The sequence below is a fragment of the Phyllobates terribilis genome, unplaced genomic scaffold, assembly GCF_046119375.1.
Source record: "Phyllobates terribilis strain yellow unplaced genomic scaffold, ASM4611937v1 Scaffold_10__3_contigs__length_209671492, whole genome shotgun sequence".
NCBI classification, from domain to species: domain Eukaryota; kingdom Metazoa; phylum Chordata; class Amphibia; order Anura; family Dendrobatidae; genus Phyllobates; species Phyllobates terribilis.
Window position 1 is genome coordinate 190,387,557 of NW_027362770.1, and position 21,440 is coordinate 190,408,996.

At 47.9% G+C, this 21,440-nt stretch overlaps 6 protein-coding genes across 6 annotated transcripts; 2 read left to right on the forward strand and 4 right to left on the reverse strand.

Moving 5' to 3' along the window:
* The first annotated feature begins 1,539 nt into the window (after positions 1-1,539).
* Positions 1,540-1,973, forward strand: LOC141164282 (histone H3). Its single transcript, XM_073649418.1, has one exon. It carries the CDS (start codon positions 1,563-1,565, stop codon positions 1,971-1,973), a length of 411 nt encoding a protein of 136 aa, XP_073505519.1. The 5' UTR covers positions 1,540-1,562.
* A 7,022-nt stretch (positions 1,974-8,995) lies between these two features.
* Positions 8,996-9,525, reverse strand: LOC141164283 (histone H2A.J). The gene has a single exon (XM_073649419.1). The coding sequence runs from the start codon at positions 9,523-9,525 to the stop codon at positions 9,121-9,123; it is 405 nt and encodes a 134-aa protein (XP_073505520.1). The 3' UTR covers positions 8,996-9,120.
* A 303-nt stretch (positions 9,526-9,828) lies between these two features.
* On the forward strand, positions 9,829-11,267 carry LOC141164284 (histone H2B-like). Its single transcript, XM_073649420.1, has one exon. It carries the CDS (start codon positions 9,858-9,860, stop codon positions 10,236-10,238), a length of 381 nt encoding a protein of 126 aa, XP_073505521.1. The 5' UTR covers positions 9,829-9,857; the 3' UTR covers positions 10,239-11,267.
* Positions 11,268-15,331: 4,064 nt separating this feature from the next.
* On the reverse strand, positions 15,332-16,011 carry LOC141164285 (histone H4-like). The gene has a single exon (XM_073649421.1). The coding sequence runs from the start codon at positions 15,906-15,908 to the stop codon at positions 15,399-15,401; it is 510 nt and encodes a 169-aa protein (XP_073505522.1). The 5' UTR covers positions 15,909-16,011; the 3' UTR covers positions 15,332-15,398.
* Positions 16,012-16,896: 885 nt separating this feature from the next.
* On the reverse strand, positions 16,897-17,304 carry LOC141164286 (histone H2B 1.1-like). Its single transcript, XM_073649423.1, has one exon. It carries the CDS (start codon positions 17,275-17,277, stop codon positions 16,897-16,899), a length of 381 nt encoding a protein of 126 aa, XP_073505524.1. The 5' UTR covers positions 17,278-17,304.
* A 1,947-nt stretch (positions 17,305-19,251) lies between these two features.
* Positions 19,252-19,720, reverse strand: LOC141164287 (histone H3). Its single transcript, XM_073649424.1, has one exon. It carries the CDS (start codon positions 19,712-19,714, stop codon positions 19,304-19,306), a length of 411 nt encoding a protein of 136 aa, XP_073505525.1. The 5' UTR covers positions 19,715-19,720; the 3' UTR covers positions 19,252-19,303.
* Positions 19,721-21,440: the final 1,720 nt, after the last annotated feature.

Consider the following 21,440-nt stretch of genomic DNA (forward strand, 5'->3'; position numbering starts at 1 on the left):
CGCTATATGGAGGGTGATAACATCGTGTGGCCGTATACAGCGCTATATGGAGAGTAATAACATCATGTGGCCGTATACAGCGCTATATGGAGAGTAATAACATCATGTGGCCGTATACAGCGCTATATGGAGGGTAATAACATCATGTGGCCGTATACAGCGCTATATGGAGAGTAATAACATCATGTGGCCGTATACAGCGCTATATGGAGGGTAATAACATCGTGTGGCCGTATACAGCGCTATATGGAGGGTAATAACATCATGTGGCCGTATACAGCGCTATATGGAGGGTAATAACATCATGTGGCCGTATACAGCGCTATATGGAGAGTAATAACATCATGTGGCCGTATACAGCGCTATATGGAGGGTAATAACATCATGTGGCCGTATACAGCGCTATATGGAGGGTAATAACATCGTGTGGCCGTATACAGCGCTATATGGAGGGTAATAACATCATGTGGCCGTATACAGCGCTATATGGAGGGTAATAACATCATGTGGCCGTATACAGCGCTATATGGAGGGTAATAACATCATGTGGCCGTATACAGCGCTATATGGAGGGTAATAACATCATGTGGCCGTATACAGCGCTATATGGAGAGTAATAACATCATGTGGCCGTATACAGCGCTATATGGAGGGTAATAACATCATGTGGCCGTATACAGCGCTATATGGAGGGTAATAACATCGTGTGGCCGTATACAGCGCTATATGGAGGGTAATAACATCATGTGGCCGTATACAGCGCTATATGGAGGGTAATAACATCATGTGGCCGTATACAGCGCTATATGGAGGGTAATAACATCATGTGGCCGTATACAGAGCTATATGGAGGGTAATAACATCATGTGGCCGTATACAGCGCTATATGGAGGGTAATAACATCATGTGGCCGTATACAGCGCTATATGGAGGGTAATAACATCGTGTGGCCGTATACAGCGCTATATGGAGGTGTTATATAGCGGTATATGGAGGGTAATGTCAGTACTTGGCCATAGACAGCATCATCTGGAGGAATACAGCGCTATACTGAGTGTATACAGTATTGTATCATAGTATATAGCCCCATATGGATTTATACTGTACTATAGTGACACTATGTCCAGCACACTATGGCAGTATACCGCAGGCTGGGGCCATGTACAGAACATATGTGTGATCAGTGTCCGAGTTTCCCCTCTGCTTCCGTCAGCAGCGCCATTATAGCAGTGTACGGGGATATGGAAGCACAATGACATCGGAGGCCGCAACTGCAGAAGACTCTTGTAGACATGATGTGACCCTTTCATGCGTTAGCGCAGCCTGTAACCAGTGTGAACTGCGGACACCCAGCAGCACTTCATGGAGGAGAGAACCATGAGATTACTATGAGTTGTGCGGAGCTCACTTTGCATAATGATTGGTCACAGACATCAGGGGTTGAAGCAGCCAATGGAGTGTAGGGGGCGTGTTTCATGTGAACCAATGAGCACGCGCACACTGTATAAATACCCTGCTCCCGCCGCTCCGCTCATCACTTCTGTACTCGTCTATACAGAGCTATGGCCAGAACTAAGCAGACCGCCCGTAAATCCACCGGAGGGAAAGCTCCCCGCAAGCAGCTAGCCACTAAGGCCGCCAGGAAGAGCGCTCCTGCCACTGGCGGAGTGAAGAAGCCGCATCGTTACCGGCCAGGAACAGTCGCTCTACGTGAGATCCGCCGCTACCAGAAGTCCACCGAGCTGCTGATCCGTAAGCTTCCCTTCCAGCGCCTGGTGAGGGAGATCGCCCAGGACTTCAAGACCGATCTGCGCTTCCAGAGCTCAGCCGTCATGGCCCTGCAGGAGGCCAGCGAGGCTTATCTGGTGGGACTCTTCGAGGACACCAACCTGTGCGCCATCCATGCCAAGAGGGTCACCATCATGCCTAAAGACATCCAGCTGGCCCGCAGGATCCGTGGGGAGAGGGCTTAGATCTGCCCTGGGCAGCAAAGACAACACAAAGGCTCTTCTCAGAGCCACCAAATCCTTCCACTAACGAGCCAATTCCTAAACTCCAGATCCTTCTGCCGCCTGGCTCCAGTGTTCTGCTGGTAATAGGTGGAGATGGTCCATCAACTCCTTCAGTTATGTGAGATTCATTCCTGGAAATCGAGTGGTCTCATAGGCGGAAATGGTTAATGTGACAAATACAAATCGCAGGGATGTCATTGTCTTGTATTAGACATTTTTCAGGGGATGCAGCTGCCCAGGAACTTTTTACATCCAGAGCTCCCCACTCCGTGATGACCCGTAGCGGTCGCCTGTCCTGACACCACGTGCCACATGGATGAAGGGGTTACTGCCTAACTAATCTGGTGCTGACTGGGCGGAGCCATAGCCCTGCTTAGTGCTGATTGGCTGCCAATGAATATGGAGTTCCTGTTACAGATAGTTCCTCCCGCTCTTTGTTCTCAGTGTAACATGTGGCGCAGAGCGCTATATGGAGGGTAATAACATCATGTGGCCGTATACAGCGCTATATGGAGGGTAATAACATCATGTGGCCGTATACAGCGCTATATGGAGGGTAATAACATCATGTGGCCGTATACAGCGCTATATGGAGGGTAATAACATCATGTGGCCGTATACAGCGCTATATGGAGGGTAATAACATCATGTGGCCGTATACAGCGCTATATGGAGGGTAATAACATCATGTGGCCGTATACAGCGCTATATGGAGGGTAATAACATCATGTGGCCGTATACAGCACTATATGGAGGGTAATAACATCATGTGGCCGTATACAGCGCTATAAGGAGGGTAATAACATCATGTGGCCGTATACAGCGCTATATGGAGGGTAATAACATCATGTGGCCGTATACAGCGCTATATGGAGGGTAATAACATCATGTGGCCGTATACAGCGCTATATGGAGGGTAATAACATCATGTGGCCGTATACAGCGCTATAAGGAGGGTAATAACATCATGTGGCCGTATACAGCGCTATATGGAGGGTAATAACATCATGTGGCCGTATACAGCGCTATATGGAGGGTAATAACATCATGTGGCCGTATACAGCGCTATATGGAGGGTAATAACATCATGTGGCCGTATACAGCGCTATATGGAGGGTAATAACATCATGTGGCCGTATACAGCGCTATATGGAGGGTAATAACATCATGTGGCCGTATACAGCGCTATATGGAGGGTAATAACATCATGTGGCCGTATACAGCGCTATATGGAGGGTAATAACATCATGTGGCCGTATACAGCGCTATATGGAGGGTAATAACATCATGTGGCCGTATACAGCGCTATAAGGAGGGTAATAACATCATGTGGCCGTATACAGCGCTATATGGAGGGTAATAACATCATGTGGCCGTATACAGCGCTATATGGAGGGTAATAACATCATGTGGCCGTATACAGCGCTATAAGGAGGGTAATAACATCATGTGGCCGTATACAGCGCTATATGGAGGGTAATAACATCATGTGGCCGTATACAGCGCTATATGGAGGGTAATAACATCATGTGGCCGTATACAGCGCTATAAGGAGGGTAATAACATCATGTGGCCGTATACAGCGCTATATGGAGGGTAATAACATCATGTGGCCGTATACAGCGCTATAAGGAGGGTAATAACATCATGTGGCCGTATACAGCGCTATATGGAGAGTAATAACATCATGTGGCCGTATACAGCGCTATATGGAGGGTAATAACATCATGTGGCCGTATACAGCGCTATAAGGAGGGTAATAACATCATGTGGCCGTATACAGCGCTATATGGAGGGTAATAACATCATGTGGCCGTATACAGCGCTATATGGAGGGTAATAACATCATGTGGCCGTATACAGCGCTATAAGGAGGGTAATAACATCATGTGGCCGTATACAGCGCTATATGGAGGGTAATAACATCATGTGGCCGTATCCAGCGCTATATGGAGGGTAATAACATCATGTGGCCGTATACAGCGCTATATGGAGGGTAATAACATCATGTGGAGGTATACAGCGCTATATAGAGGGTAATATCATGTGGCCGTATACAGCGCTATATGGAGGGTAATAACATCATGTGGAGGTATACAGCGCTATATGGAGGGTAATAACATCATGTGGAGGTATACAGCGCTATATGGAGGGTAATAACATCATGTGGCCGTACACAGCGCTATATGGAGGGTAATAACATCATGTGGAGGTATACAGCGCTATATAGAGGGTAATATCATGTGGCCGTATACAGCGCTATATGGAGGGTAATAACATCATGTGGCCGTATACAGCGCTATATGGAGGGTAATAACATCATGTGGAGGTATACAGCGCTATATGGAGGGTAATAACATCATGTGGCCGTACACAGCGCTATATGGAGGGTAATAACATCATGTGGCCGTATACAGCGCTATATGGAGGGTAATAACATCGTGTGGCCGTATACAGCGCTATAAGGAGGGTAATAACATCGTGTGGCCGTATACAGCGCTATATGGAGGGTAATAACATCGTGTGGCCGTATACAGCGCTATATGGAGGGTAATAACATTGTGTGGCCGTATACAGGGCTATATGGAGGGTAATATCATCATGTGGCCGTATACAGCGCTATATGGAGGGTAATAACATCATGTGGCCGTATACAGCGCTATATGGAGGGTAATAACATCATGTGGCCGTATACAGCGCTATATGGAGGGTAATAATATCGTGTGGCCGTATACAGCGGTATATGGAGGGTAATAACATCATGTGGCCGTATACAGCGCTATATGGAGGGTAATAACATCGTGTGGCCGTATACAGCGCTATATGGAGGGTAATAGCATCATGTGGCCGTATACAGCGCTATATGGAGGGTAATAACATCATGTGGCCGTATACAGCGCTATATGGAGGGTAATAACATCATGTGGCCGTATACAGCGCTATATGGAGGCTAATAACATGTGGCCGTATACAGCGCTATATGGAGGGTAATAACATCATGTGGCCGTATACAGCGCTATATGGAGGCTAATAACATGTGGCCGTATACAGCGCTATATGGAGGGTAATAACATCATGTGGCCGTATACAGCGCTATATGGAGGGTAATAACATCATGTGGCCGTATACAGCGCTATATGGAGGCTAATAACATGTGGCCGTATACAGCGCTATATGGAGGGTAATAACATCATGTGGCCGTATACAGCGCTATATGGAGGCTAATAACATGTGGCCGTATACAGTGCTATATGGAGGGTAATAACATCATGTGGCCGTATACAGTGCTACAGTATATGGAGGGTAATAACATCATGGAGTCTTTATGGCATTATTTGGGCACAGACAGCATATTCTGGAGGAATACAGCACTATACTGATCCAGAGAAGAGGATATGGAGCGTTTTCAGTCAGGCGTGGAGGGTATATTCCAGGAGAACAGCAGTGTCTATATACCTAAATTGAAGTTTTTGTTTCCAACATATTTATATTGAAGTAAACATTACTGTTCTCCTGTCTCCTAAAGTTTTTTTTTCCTCATATATAAGGGTGTTACCGCCACTGTGCATTAATTCTCAAGATACCCCATAGATATTATCTGAAAAAGATTTGTCTGATATTGTGACAAGTATTGACAGCCATATACAGCCGTAGCGCCCTCTAGAGGCATTTTTTTTTTTAATTGAAAATAAAGTTTTCATGCATTAATGCGAATATGACTTGAAATATACATGACAAGGCTGTTATAAGGAGGTAAATAGCAGAATGTACATTCCAAGCATGGTTCCATCAAGTCAAAAGACAAACCAAAAACTAGCAGGGAGGGGAGGAAAGAGAATGCCTAAAAGAGGTACTTGTTTAATTTTTATTTTTTATGATCATATTTTGTGATCATTTTCCAATTTTTAAAATTGTTCGAATAAAGATTAATTATTCTTGAATTTCTAGGTCTATGGATGTCTTCATTTTTTCAGGGGTTCCTTTTTGCACTGGAAAAGGTTTATATATTGTATTGAGAAGTGCCATATTTATATTTTTTTGGTGGACACGTTTATAACTATACTGAGTGTATAAGACATTATATCATGGTATACAACACCACAAGGGGGTTAACACTATAAGGAGGAACACTGTACTATATTGACAATAAGTACAGCAGTCTATGGTGATATATAGCACAATATGGCAGTATGCTGCATACTGAGGACATATACAAGACTATATCGAGTGTATATAGCACTATATAGGGGTATCCGGCTCTATATTTTGTGAATACAGCACTGTTAGTATACCCATTAGTATATAGCACTGCATGGAGGGTTTTCTGAACTATATGTATGTATATGGCGGTATACAGAAAGTATATAGCACAATATGGGGGTACACAGCACTATATGGGGGGTAAATGAAATATAGCAGTGGGATTAGGTTACTTGGATTTATAGCTGAATAATGGAAGATAGTGTTTCCTGTGACCCCTGATGTGTACACTGTCCCCATACTCTGCACACCCCGGATATAACAATATATGGATGGTTAATGCACTACATGGAATGAGTCCATACAGCACTAAATACAGATACACTGCACTATATAGGGGGAATACAGCTGTATATAGAACATATACAGCTCAAGAGTTACGATCACTAGAAAGTGTTACACGCCACTATATGGATCACAGAACTGTATGGCAGTATACAGCACTATATGGATGTTGGTATATAGTGCTATGCGGATGAGGAGTATGGAGCATAATGAGTGTTCACCGAACTATATGAGGAGTATATAGGGAGTATAAAGCTATGAGGGTTATGTGGAGAGTATACAGCTTTACAAGTAAAGAATATTGCACTTTACCATAATAGTAATAACCATCTATAGCGCCAACATATTAGGTGTTCCGCACTCTGATTTTATTGGAAGTTATCAGACTTTTCTTCACAATGAATTACATCAGGTCCATCAGTGAAAATATAACCAGGGATCATCAGGTTAGAAAGACGTAATGCCCCCCACCCACCCACCCACTTCATCACATTCCTCTGATCGCAGCCTCACTCATAAAAGGTTTCATCAACTTTGAATAAAGAAATTTGATTTTCTCGAGAGCTATAACACTAATCTGTGAATCGCTCCTGTTTCTTATGGCCAATACATGGGTGGGCTGAATTGATCTCTTTCTACAACTATATTAGTGATGGGTAGCTCCTGAACGAGCCGGCTCTTTATAGTGAATGATATGAGTCGTCTCCTGGCAGGGAGCCAATTGAAATTTAAACGGCTCTTTGCCAGTTCACGTTCCACAGTCAGTCCCATCTGGCCCCGCCCCGCCCCTCCCCTCTGGCCCCGCCCCTCCCCTCTGGCCCCGCCCCTCCGGCCCCTCCCTCCCGGCAGTAGTCCCTCTGATCCTGAGAATGCCTGCTCCTCCTGCTGCCGCACATAGCACTGACTCACAGCCCCGCCCCCTCCAATTTGTGACAAGCAGCAGTCAGGCACTTTATTAAAGGAACACTGACATCTGGATTTAGCCTGATTATAGTTATTTACCGCCAGCTTGTAAATCCTCGCTGAGCGAGGGAGAAACAGCGGATGTAAATGTGCGTCCCTTGTTCTCTCTCATTCACTTGAATGGAAGAGAACAAATGATCCAGCGATGCATATGGGCAGGGCAGATAAGGATCTCCTCTGCAGACATACCATCACTGGATGGAGCATCACTGGATCGCAGGCTCGGGTGCTGCATGGTCCATGCGGTCAGTCAGCGAGCGCTGCCCGACAACATGGTCGCATCCTGTGTGTCTTTTGCTGAATAGGGCTCCGGCACAGGACAACTTCCATGGAAACAGTTCCATAGGTTTTTATGGAATACCAGCAGGATTGAAGCAGAATTTTTAAAATAAGTCTATGGAGAATATACCTATTGTAAAAAGTTCTCTTCAATTAATGGCACTAATGCCCATGTGATCCAACCCCTTTAATGACATATTAGTGATGGCAAAAGACATTGGTCCTTGATGGGACACCAAAAAAACAGTCTTTTCCAAAACAGATAATAACAGAAGAAATAAACTGAATCAGTCCATCCAAGCTATGGCACTTAGTTTATCTATCCAATGGGCCCTAAAGACAATTTTAGGCTGCCTTCACACTTTGTGGATTTGCAGCGGAGTTTCCATGCAGATCATCAGCGTGGAAATTCCATGGCATTTACAGAAGCCAACAGTGGCAATGGTTTTTAGCCAAAACACATTCTCACTTCGTGAAAAAATTCAGAATCTGACATGAGGTGTGAAATTGGCTTCAGCAGCAGCATGTGAATATGTGCCGAATATCCGATATGCGAAATTCATTGCAGTCAATGGACGGGTGAATTCCGCAGCAAATTCCTTATCTAAATCCGCCTGGATGCAGATGCCACATTTGACACTGCAGTTTTGCTGCAGACTGTTTGCAGCAGAGAGCCCACAGCGAACTCGCCAAGTGTGAAGGTAGCTTTAAAATGTGGCACTGATAATTAGTATCTTGTTGGTATTTTGCATGTTCATTTTGTGTTAAAGTTTTTACAGCAAATATAAAATCTGGTTATTCTGGAAACTATTCTGTTTTATGTCATAAATTGGCACATGTGTAGATTTTTACTAAAAGGTATACAATCATGGGTTAAAACATACCAGAATTTGGCTTCAAATTTAAAGCCAAAGGTAATAGGAAATGAAGAGCCATTTTCGGAGCCAAAAGAGACGGCTCACCAAAAAAATTGCATTTTACTCACTAGCATATATAGCAGTATATGGGGAGCATCCAACAGTGTATGGATGGAGGATATACAGTACTATATGGGTGGTATACAGCACTTTTAATTTCCAGCTTATTGTGGGTGGAGAGTATAAGCACTATATGAGTTTACAGCACAATAGAGTATATATTTGGATAATTCATTTCCCCTAGTGCTGTTCTCCTCAGGGGCACACAGTGATGGCATTTCTTATATACTAGTATGTTGTGAAAGAGCACACCCAAGATCAGCGGCGCCAGCTCTTGTGGTGACGGTGTGGGTGGCTCTTAGAAGAGCCTTTGGGTTGTGTGGATGATACAGGATCAGCGGCGCTCACTTGCTCTTGCCTGACTTGCTGCTCACCTTGCTGCTCTCGGTCTTCTTGGGCAGCAGCACGGCCTGGATGTTGGGCAGGACACCCCCCTGGGCGATGGTCACCCCACCCAGCAGCCTGTTCAGCTCCTCGTCATTGCGCACAGCCAGCTGCAGGTGGCGGGGGATGATGCGGGTCTTCTTGTTGTCCCGGGCGGCATTGCCGGCCAATTCCAGGATCTCAGCGGTCAGATACTCCAGCACAGCAGCCAGATAGACCGGAGCGCCGGCGCCCACCCTCTCAGCATAGTTACCCTTGCGGAGAAGCCTGTGCACACGACCGACCGGGAACTGCAGTCCTGCCCGGGATGAGCGGGTCTTGGCTTTAGCACGGACCTTCCCTCCTTGTTTGCCGCGTCCAGACATCACTGTGCTCACAATTATCAGCAGATAAGAGAAGTCTCTTGTGTGAGAAGTATGAAGCCTCCTGCGCCTTTTATAAGCTGCTGCTGCCCCGCCCTCCTCTCCTGCCATTGGCTTGATCTCAAGTCACCAATGCAAACAGGATTTGTGGAAACACCAATGAGTTGCAGTGGGTGGAGATCATTATGTGATCATTGGTCACATGACTTTCTCATCCAATGGAACAGTGATCTGCCAGCATTGCTCATTTGCATGGCCGGTCTATAAATACGGCCGCTCTGGGAGGAGCAGGATCATTATTCTCTCTCCAGTGAAGAGAACATTCTGCTATCATCATGCCTGATCCTGCCAAGTCGGCACCAGCAGCCAAGAAGGGCTCCAAGAAAGCTGTGACCAAGACTCAGAAGAAGGACGGCAAGAAGCGGAAGAAGAGCAGGAAGGAGAGCTATGCCATCTATGTGTACAAGGTGCTGAAGCAGGTCCACCCTGACACCGGCATCTCCTCCAAGGCCATGGGCATCATGAACTCCTTTGTCAATGACATCTTTGAGCGCATTGCAGGGGAAGCCTCCCGCCTGGCTCACTACAACAAGCGCTCCACCATCACCTCCCGGGAGATCCAGACCGCTGTGCGCCTGCTGCTGCCCGGAGAGCTGGCCAAGCATGCCGTGTCCGAGGGCACCAAGGCCGTCACCAAGTACACCAGCGCCAAGTGATCTGCTCCAAGCTCTGCTCCACCAACCCAAAGGCTCTTCTAAGAGCCACCCACCCCGTCTACATCAGAGCTGTGGCTAATTGCCTGTATCCAGCTGCACTAACTGACAGATTACCTGCCCAATATATTGCAAAAGCTAATCTAGCTGACCATCAGCATACATTCATGAAAGAGGAGTAATGCCTAACCCACATGTTGGGTTTCTATGAGAAATTAAGTGCAAATCTCGATGTTGGTAATGTAGCCCATGTAATCTGGACTGATACTGAACCACACAACAGCGTTGTATAGATGCTCCAGAAGCTGAGGCTAAAGACAGTATATACAGCTGGGTAAAGAACTGGTTAAAAAGACCTGAAACAAAGGTGTTGTACATGGCACATTCTCTAAATTCCGTATGGTCCAGTGAGGACCACAAGGACCTGTACTGGGAGTAATGGGAACCACAAGGACCTGTAATGGGAACCACGAGGACCTGTACTGGGAGTAATGGGAACCACAAGGACCTGTAATGGGAACCACGAGGATCTGTACTGGGAGTAATGGGAACCACAAGGACCTGTACTGGGAGTAATGGGAACCACAAGGATCTGTAATGGGAACCACGAGGACCTGTACTGGGAGTAATGGGAACCACGAGGATCTGTAATGGGAACCACGAGGACCTGTACTGGGAGTAATGGGAACCACGAGGATCTGTAATGGGAACCACGAGGACCTGTACTGGGAGTAATGGGAACCACAAGGACCTGTACTGGGAGTAATGGGAACCACAAGGACCTGTAATGGGAACCACGAGGATCTGTACTGGGAGTAATGGGAACCACGAGGACCTGTACTGGGAGTAATGGGAACCACAAGGATCTGTTTATTAATGACCTTGATAGGATTACTGTACACTTTATTCTCAATCCTATCGCTGCATATACATTTCATGGGAGTATAATCTGGACTACAGGAGAAAGATGGGGGATTCTGGTTACAAGTAAGCTGAACAGCAGTTCTCAGTTTCAGGTGGCAGCTGCAAAAGCAAAAAAGATTTTTTGGTGTATACAAAGAGAAAATCTTGTGCTCTATAGAGGGGTAACATAAGATACAGCTGTATATTGAGGTATATAACACTATATAGGGGTACACTGCAAGATATGGAGGGTATACAGCTCTATATGGAGGGTATACAGCTCTATATGGAGGGTATACAGCGCTATATGGGGGTATACAGCAGGATATGGAGGGTATATAGCACTATATGGAGGTATACAGCACTATAGACCTGTCAGTGACCCGAGCAGCAGTCACCGGGGAGGAGTCGGCTCTGTGACCGGATGTAACATCCTCGCGATAAAAGCGGGAAAATGACAGGAAAAAGGGCGGGAAATTCAACCTCCCCAACAGTTCTGTGCTCCGCCCACATCTGAGGAGAAGCCGCAGCTCCTGCTGCTGGGGGAGGGGCTGCTGACCGCCCTGTGCCCGGATGGCTGCAGTCTGCTCTGCGGGGACTGGGAACATCGGCCACTAAAGGGTTAACACCAAGTGTCTGCGGGGAGGAGCTGATCCTGTGCTGCCTGTGGGCGGAGCCATAGCCCTACTGAGCGCTGATTGGCTGAGCGCTGAATATGAAATCCCCGCACAACGGCTGATAGTTCCTCCCGCTCTTTGTTCTCCTCAGTGTAACACGTGGTGCAGAGCGCTATATGGAGGGTAATAACATCATGTGGCCGTATACAGCGCTATATGGAGGGTAATAACATCATGTGGCCGTATACAGCGCTATATGGAGGGTAATAACATCATGTGGCCGTATACAGCGCTATATGGAGGGTAATAACATCATGTGGCCGTATACAGCGCTATATGGAATGTAATAACATCGTGTGGCCGTATACAGCGCTATATGGAGGGTAATAACATCATGTGGCCGTATACAGCGCTATATGGAGGGTAATAACATCATGTGGCCGTATACAGCGCTATATGGAGGGTAATAACATCATGTGGCCGTATACAGCGCTATATAGAGGGTAATAACATCATGTGGCCGTATACAGCGCTATATGGAGGGTAATAACATCATGTGGCCGTATACAGCGCTATATGGAGGGTAATAACATCATGTGGCCGTATACAGCGCTATATGGAGGGTAATAACATCATGTGGCCGTATACAGCGCTATATGGAGGGTAATAACATCATGTGGCCGTATACAGCGCTATATGGAGGATAATAACATCATGTGGCCGTATACAGCGCTATATGGAGGGTAATAACATTGTGTGGCCGTATACAGCGCTATATGGAGGATAATAACAACATGTGGCCGTATACAGCGCTATATGGAGGGTAATAACATCATGTGGCCGTATACAGCGCTATATGGAGGGTAATAACATCGTGTGGCCGTATACAGCGCTATACGGAGGGTAATAACATCATGTGGCCGTATACAGCGCTATATGGAGGGTAATAACATCATGTGGCCGTATACAGCGCTATATGGAGGGTGATAACATCATGTGGCCATATACAGCGCTATATGGAGGGTAATAACATCACGTGGCCGTATACAGCGCTATATGGAGGGTAATAACATCGTGTGGCCGTATACAGCGCTATATGGAGGGTAATAACATCGTGTGGCCGTATACAGCGCTATATGGAGGGTAATAACATCACGTGGCCGTATACAGCGCTATATGGAGGGTAATAACATCGTGTGGCCGTATACAGCGCTATATGGAGGGTTGGTCGCGGCCGCTATTTAAATGTGGCGCCCAAATCGGTCGCGACCAGTCAGCACAGCGGTGTTTAACTTTTGAGCCAAGATCACTGATTGGTCGCGGCCGGAGAGCGTGACCAATCATCGAATCGTATTGGTGAGGACCGGGGAGCGGAATCGTATTAGTGAGGACCGGGGAGCGCCGCTGCTTGTGCGGCTACTTCCGCTGCGAGAAGCCGGGAGATGAGCGACTGCTCGCAGCAGAAGTATCCCGACCCGCAGCGCCGCTCCCCGGTCCTCCCTTGACACCCTAGCCGCATGGATGTCAGCGCTGCTGCCTGTGCAGCTACTTACGCTGCAAGAAGCCGGGAGATGAGCGGCTGCTCGCAGCAGAAGTATCCCGACCCGCAGCGCCGCTCCCCGGTCCTCCCTTGACACACTAGCCGCATGGAGGTCAGCGGCGCCGGCGGTCGAGGTCCTTCTGCTGCTACCGGCCGGGAGATGAGCGCCTCGCGCCGGTCATCTCCCGGCTGCATCTCCGTCCCATTTTTTCTGAAATCCCGCGTCTCTGATTTGCCGCTGGCGGACCAATGAGCGAGGCGGGATTTCCTGGACAGAAAGACAGACAGACGGGATAAGACGATTATATATATAGACTAGATGGTGGCCCGATTCTAACGCATCGGGTATTCTAGAATAGGTATGCGGCCGACAGGGCGCAATTAGCAGAGCGGTATTTAAATTTGGCGCCAAAATCGCTGATTGGTCGAGGCCGGCAACCGTGACCAATCACCAAAGCGGTATTAAAATTTGGCGGCTATATCGCAGATTGGGCACGGCCGGCGGTCGCGACCAATCAGCAGAGCGGGGTTTAAATTTGGCGCCAATATCTCTGATTGGTCACCGCCGGTGGTTGCGACTAATCAGCAGAGCGGGGTTTAAATTTTGTGCCAATACTGCTGATTGGTCGCGGCGGCTGAACGCAATCAATCAGCAGAGCGTTGTTTAAATTTGGCGCCAATCTCACTGATTGCTGGCCGCGACCAATCAGCACAGCAGTGTTTAAATGTGGCGTCAACATCGGTGATTGGTCGCCGACGATGCCCGCGACCAATCAGCACAGCGGGGTTTAAATGTCTCTGCAAGATCGGTGATTGGTCGCGGCTGCTATTTAAATGTGGCGCACAAATCGGTGATTGGTCGCGGTCTTCGGCCGCGACCAATCACTGATCTTGCAGCAAAAGTTAAACACTGCTGTGCTGATTGGTCACGGACGCTGCCCGTGACCAATCACCGATTTGGGCGACACATTTAAATAGCGGCCGTGACCAATCACCGATCTTGCAGACACATTTAAACACCGCTGATTGCTGGCCGTGACCAATCAGCACAGCAGTGTTTAAATGTGGCGTCAACATCGGTGATTGGTCGCGGGCGCTATTTAAATGTGGCGCCCAAATCGGTGATTGGTCGTGGACAGCGCCCGCGACCAATCAGCGATTTTGAACACAAATGTCTGGACCTTATTAACACCATGCGGCTAGTGTCGGGAGATCAGTGGCTAGGGTGAGCGGCGCTGCGGGTCGGGATACTTCTGCTGCGAGCAGTCGCTCATATCCCGGCTTCTCGCAGCGGAAGTAGCCGCACAGGCAGCGGCGCTCCCCGGTCCTCACCAATACGATTCGCTGATTGGTCGGGTGCGGAGACCGCGACCAATCAGTGATCTTGGCGTCATATTTAAACAATGCTCTGCTGATTGGTCGCGGCCAGCAATCAGCGAGCTTGGTGCCAAATGTAAACAGCGCTCTGCTGATGGTTTTTAACACTATTATTTTGCAGATAACTGTATACAGAATGCAAATTTCTCACAGGTTTATATAGACAGGAAACAAAGGAATTGCAAGTATTCAGGGTGGTCCTGACATGCACAATGGAGATGACCTGCAGTCTTGTATTTAAGGTTGAGGTGGGAGGGGTCCAAGTACTTGGGTAATTCAGGGAACAAGATGGAATATACAGAAAACAAGTTTCCTTCATACCATTCATCTAGTGCTGTATACACTCAGTGGGCGGTAGATGCCCATACTGTACTGTACACCCTCCACAGTGCGGAGTAACCAGATGTGAGATATTCAGTCACCCGGCAACCGCCGCCATCCTGACACCACATGTTACACAGAGAACACAGAGCAGAAGAGATCAGCCTCAGTGCAGGAATCACACACTCAGTGCTCAGCCAATCAGCGCTCAGCAGGGCTATGGCTCCGCCCACAGGCAGCTCCTCAGTGTTAACCCATTAGCACCTGCGATGTCTCCAGCCGCCCCTGGAGCAGCAGCCTGCAGTCACCCCAGCACAGGGGGTCTCCAGCCCCTCGCCCTCCCCAGCAGCAGGAGCTCCTCCTCAGAAGATGTGGGCGGCTCTGAGAAGAGCCTTTGTGTTGTTATTAACCCCCGAAGCCGTAGAGAGTGCGGCCCTGGCGCTTGAGCGCGTACACCACGTCCATGGCGGTGACGGTCTTCCTCTTGGCGTGCTCGGTGTAGGTGACGGCGTCACGGATCACGTTCTCCAGGAAGACTTTCAGGACGCCGCGAGTCTCCTCATAGATGAGGCCAGAGATGCGTTTGACTCCTCCTCTGCGGGCGAGACGGCGGATGGCAGGCTTGGTGATGCCCTGGATGTTATCACGGAGAACCTTCCTGTGCCGCTTGGCACCGCCCTTCCCCAGACCTTTCCCTCCTTTGCCGCGACCAGACATCTTCCAAGCAGTCAGCAGAAAGCTATGACTGACAGTGCGCAGTCCTCCTTTATATAGAGCGTGAGGGGACCAGAAAGAGGACTGCAGAGGTGACGCGCTTCCAGGGCGGGGATGGAAAGGAATTTGCATTATCAGCTCCGCCCCTTCCTCTGATTGGCCGAGCACAGAGCTGTTAGTGATTTTGAATTTCCCGCTCATTGTCCTGGTATTTTCCTGCTTCTACTGTGATGGTGGAAATAGTCACAGCCCTGATTCCTCTCTGGTGACATCCTGCTCGGAGGAATTACACTGTGACACCTGGAAATAACTCACTGTGAGGTCTATAGAGTTATATACTCTCCTCCATCCAGCGATGTATAAGCTCCATATCCTGCTGTATACCCCTATATAGCGCTGTATAAACTCCATGTACAGTTTCCCCATATCCTGCTGTATACCCCTATATACCCTCCATATAGTGCAGTGTACACTCTATACCCTGTTGTATACCCTCTATTCCTCCATATAGTGCTGTATACCCTCCATATTGTGCTTTGCACATTTACCTGTTTCAGCTCCTGCTGCGATAAACAAGTGATCGGCTTCTCCATTAATCACAATGTGAGATTCAGACCTATATCGATCAATCTTTAGGAGCTTATTGACCAGGTGCCTTCACCAGTCTGCGGAGTAAAGGTGTGTAACATCAGAGGAGGATCAGCGAGAAAGTGCAGAGAGCTCTGATCACAACGAGGAGCTGCTGGAACAGTATCTGAACACTGAAAGGGTTAACTGCTCATCTTCACCCATTGCCAGCAGAACAATGGAAACAGAGGGCACTAGGACCCAGTGTCCAGGGAGAGAAAAGGATTCAGTGAGTGAAGGGTAATGGAGTATTTATGGCTGCCTGCATCTGACCTTTTATTGTCTGACTGGATGCGGAATATCCTACATCTCACTGCTACTAACCTCATCACTCTCCCCAACTTCATCTCCTTCCTCTAATCCTCCCCTTCTGCCCAGCGCTTTATGGCCAGATCTGTGCAGCCAAATGTCCCCTGGAAAGAGGAGCAGAACATTATTATTGCAGGTCATCTCTTCTGCAGGTTGGTGCAGCAGGACAGACAAGCAGCCACAGCTCTGATGTAGACGGGGTGGGTGGCTCTTAGAAGAGCCTTTGGGTTGTGGGTGTAGAGCTTGGAGCAGATCACTTGGCGCTGGTGTACTTGGTGACGGCCTTGGTGCCCTCGGACACGGCGTGCTTGGCCAGCTCTCCGGGCAGCAGCAGGCGCACAGCGGTCTGGATCTCCCGGGAGGTGATGGTGGAGCGCTTGTTGTAGTGAGCCAGGCGGGAGGCTTCCCCTGCAATGCGCTCAAAGATGTCATTGACAAAGGAGTTCATGATGCCCATGGCCTTGGAGGAGATGCCGGTGTCAGGGTGGACCTGCTTCAGCACCTTGTACACATAGATGGCATAGCTCTCCTTCCTGCTCTTCCTCCGCTTCTTGCCGTCCTTCTTCTGAGTCTTGGTCACAGCTTTCTTGGAGCCCTTCTTGGCTGCTGGTGCAGACTTGGCAGGTTCAGGCATGATGACAGCAGAATATTCTCTTCACTGGAGAGAGAGAGAATAATGATCCTGCTCCTCCCAGAGCGGCCGTATTTATAGCCTGGCCATGCAAATGAGCAATGCTGTCAGATCACTGTACTATTGGGTGAGAAAGTCATGTGATCATTGCACATTCAATAGTCTCCGCCCACTGCAGCTCATTGGTGTTTCCACAAGTCTTGTTTCCATTGGTGACTTTATATCCAGCCAATGGTAGGAGAGGAGGCGGGGCAGCAGCAGGTTATACAAGGCGCAGGAAACCTTGTATAAGAGAGTTCTCTGTCACCACAAGAGCTGGCGCCGCTGATCTCTGGTGTGAACATTGACAAAATACTAGTGAATGATGGGAAATTACCAACACTCGTGTCCCCAAAGAGCAGAGCACTAGGGGCATGAATTATCCCACTATGTACACTATATTGTGCAATAAATGTCATATGCTGTATAGTGTATATGCCCTCCATTCTGATAAAGCTGTAAACTAAGAAATAGTGCAGTATACCACCCATACACTGCTGAATGCTCCCCCATTTAGTGCTGTATATCCTCCGTATATATTGTATACCCCCTATATAGTACTGTGTCCACATTCACAGTGGATTAAACCTTGTACATGAGTGAGAATATGATCAGAGGAAGGTGATGAATTGGGGGTGTGGGGCGGACATTGTACGTTTCTAATCTGATGTGCTCTAGTTCTTAATCATATTATCACTGCTAGACAAGATATAGCGCTATATACTGCCATATAGTGCTGTACGCCGTGATGTAGTGCTCTCTACCACCCATGCACTGTCGGATACTTTGTCTATTACCTTACCCATGCTCTCCATTTTACAATAGCCTTCATAATCTGAATTTCCCACTCTCTCATCCAGGACTTCTCTTGTGCTGCACCAGGTTTCTGGAATGCTCTGATCACCATGCTTCATTAATCTAACGCTCCCCCTCTGATATTTCCTTAGAATCTGTCGCTCTTATTCATCTGTCTCCACAGCCTCCATGCACCCAATAGCACTGGGTATCTGGATGAAGTCCGGATCATGCAGCTTTATATGAAAAGCCTTGTGATGGCTGGACCGTACATGACAAGCACACTCTACCTATTGTGACCCCCCTATTCCCTGTAATCTTGTGAGCAGCAGGACCCTCACTCCTCTCACGTTGTCTTTACAATTGAGGTGAACATGTACAATGCTGCTGAATATGTTGGTGCTATAGAAATAATTGGATACCTCCATACAGCGCTTTATTGCCTCATTCCATGTAGTGCATTAATCATCCATATTGTTGTATACACCCCATATAAAGCTTTATACGCAAATTTATTACTGTATACCTCCATATAGATCTCTACAGCAATATGATGCGGTTTACCCTTAAAACTGTGTAGTACATGGTGATATAGTGCTGAATATATTATATATCAAATATTCACTCACAGCCTGAGAGCCGCCATCTTGACACCACGTGTTACACTGAGAACAAAGGAGAGTAACCATCAACCATAATGCGGGAATTCCATATTCATTGGCAGCCAATCAGCACTAAGCAGGGCTATGGCTCCGCCCACAGTCAGCACCAGATTAGTGTTAGGCAGTAACCCCTTCATCCATGTGGCACGTGGTGTCAGGACAGGCGACCACTACAGGTCATCAGAGTGGGGAGCTCTGGATGTAACAAGTCCCTGGGCAGCTGCATCCCCTGAAAAATGTCTAATACAAGACAATGACATCCCTGCACTCTGATTTGTATTGATTTTCTATTAACCATTATCACTCCTGAAACCAATGGAGGCGCATGATAGATTATAAACTAAATTGTTAAACTATAACCAGAAATGAATCTCACATAACTGAAGGAGTTGATGGACCATCTCCACCTCTTACCAGCAGAACACTGGAGCCAGGCGGCAGAAGGATCTGGAGTTTAGGAATTGGCTCGTTAGTGGAAGGATTTGGTGGCTCTGAGAAGAGCCTTTGTGTTGTCTTTGGTGCCCAGGGCAGATCTAAGCCCTCTCCCCACGGATCCTGCGGGCCAGCTGGATGTCTTTAGGCATGATGGTGACCCTCTTGGCATGGATGGCGCACAGGTTGGTGTCCTCGAAGAGTCCCACCAGATAAGCCTCGCTGGCCTCCTGCAGGGCCATGACGGCTGAGCTCTGGAAGCGCAGATCGGTCTTGAAGTCCTGGGCGATCTCCCTCACCAGGCGCTGGAAGGGAAGCTTACGGATCAGCAGCTCGGTGGACTTCTGGTAGCGGCGGATCTCACGTAGAGCGACTGTTCCTGGCCGGTAACGATGCGGCTTCTTCACTCCGCCAGTGGCAGGAGCGCTCTTCCTGGCGGCCTTAGTGGCTAGCTGCTTGCGAGGAGCTTTCCCTCCAGTGGATTTACGGGCGGTCTGCTTAGTTCTGGCCATAGCTCTGTATAGACGAGTACACAAGTGATGAGCGGAGCGGCGGGAGCAGGGTATTTATACAGTGTGCGCGTGCTCATTGGTTCACATGAAACACGCCCCCTACACTCCATTGGCTGGTTCAAACACGCCCCCTACACTCCATTGGCTACTTCAACCCCTGATGTCTGTGACCAATCATTATGCAAAGTGAGCTCCGCACAACTCATAGTAATCTCATGGTTCACTCCTCCATGAAGTGCTGCTGGGTGTCCGCAGTTCACACTGGTTACAGGCTGCGCTAACGCATGAAAGGGTCACATCATGTCTACACGAGTCTTCTGCAGTTGCGGCCTCCGATGTCATTGTGCTTCCATATCCCCGTACACTGCTATAATGGCGCTGCTGACGGAAGCAGAGGGGAAACTCGGACACTGATCACACATATGGTCTGTACATGGCCCCAGCCTGCGGTATACTGCCATAGTGTGCTGGACATAGTGTCACTATAGTACAGTATAAATCCATATGGGGCTATATACTATGATACAATACTGTATACACTCAGTATAGCGCTGTATTCCTCCAGATGATGCTGTCTATGGCCAAGTACTGACATTACCCTCCATATACCGCTATATAACACCTCCATATAGCGCTGTATACGGCCACATGATGTTATTACCCTCCATATAGCGCTGTATACGGCCACATGATGTTATTACCCTCCATATAGCGCTGTATACGGCCACATGATGTTATTACCCTCCATATAGCGCTGTATACGGCCACATGATGTTATTACCCTCCATATAGCGCTGTATACGGCCACACGATGTTATTACCCTCCATATAGCGCTGTATACGGCCACACTATGTTATTACCCTCCATATAGCGCTGTATACGGCCACATGATGTTATTACCCTCCATACAGCGCTGTATACGGCCACATGATGTTATTACCCTCCATATAGCGCTGCATACGGCCACATGACGTTAGTACCCTCCAAATAGCGCTGTATACGGCCACATGATGTTATTACCCTCCATATAGCGCTGTATACGGCCACACGATGTTATTACCCTCCATATAGCGCTGTATACGGCCACATGATGTTATTACCCTCCATATAGCGCTGTATACGGCCACACGATGTTGTTATCCTCCATATAGCGCTGTATACGGCCACATGATGTTATTACCCTCCATATAGCGCTGTATACGGCCACACGATGTTGTTATCCTCCATATAGCGCTGTATACGGCCACATGATGTTGTTATCCACCATATAGCGCTGTATACGGCCACATGATGTTATTACCCTCCATATAGCGCTGTATACGGCCACACGATGTTGTTATCCTCCATATAGCGCTGTATACGGCCACATGATGTTGTTATCCACCATATAGCGCTGTATACGGCCACACGATGTTATTACCCTCCATATAGCGCTGTATACGGCCACACGATGTTGTTATCCTCCATATAGCGCTGTATACGGCCACATGATGTTGTTATCCACCATATAGCGCTGTATACGGCCACATGATGTTATTACCCTCCATATAGCGCTGTATACGGCCACATGATGTTGTTATCCACCATATAGCGCTGTATACGGCCACATGATGTTATTACACTCCATATAGCGCTGTATACGGCCACATGATGTTATTACCCTCCATATAGCTCTGTATACGGCCACACGATGTTATTACCCTCCATATAGCGCTGTATACGGCC

Coding starts and splice junctions, on each gene's coding strand:
- LOC141164282 (XM_073649418.1), top strand. CDS start 1,563: ATGGCCAGAACTAAGCAGACCGCCCGTAAATCCACCGGAGGGAAAGCT.
- LOC141164283 (XM_073649419.1), bottom strand. CDS start 9,525: ATGTCTGGACGCGGCAAACAAGGAGGGAAGGTCCGTGCTAAAGCCAAG.
- LOC141164284 (XM_073649420.1), top strand. CDS start 9,858: ATGCCTGATCCTGCCAAGTCGGCACCAGCAGCCAAGAAGGGCTCCAAG.
- LOC141164285 (XM_073649421.1), bottom strand. CDS start 15,908: ATGAGCGGGAAATTCAAAATCACTAACAGCTCTGTGCTCGGCCAATCA.
- LOC141164286 (XM_073649423.1), bottom strand. CDS start 17,277: ATGCCTGAACCTGCCAAGTCTGCACCAGCAGCCAAGAAGGGCTCCAAG.
- LOC141164287 (XM_073649424.1), bottom strand. CDS start 19,714: ATGGCCAGAACTAAGCAGACCGCCCGTAAATCCACTGGAGGGAAAGCT.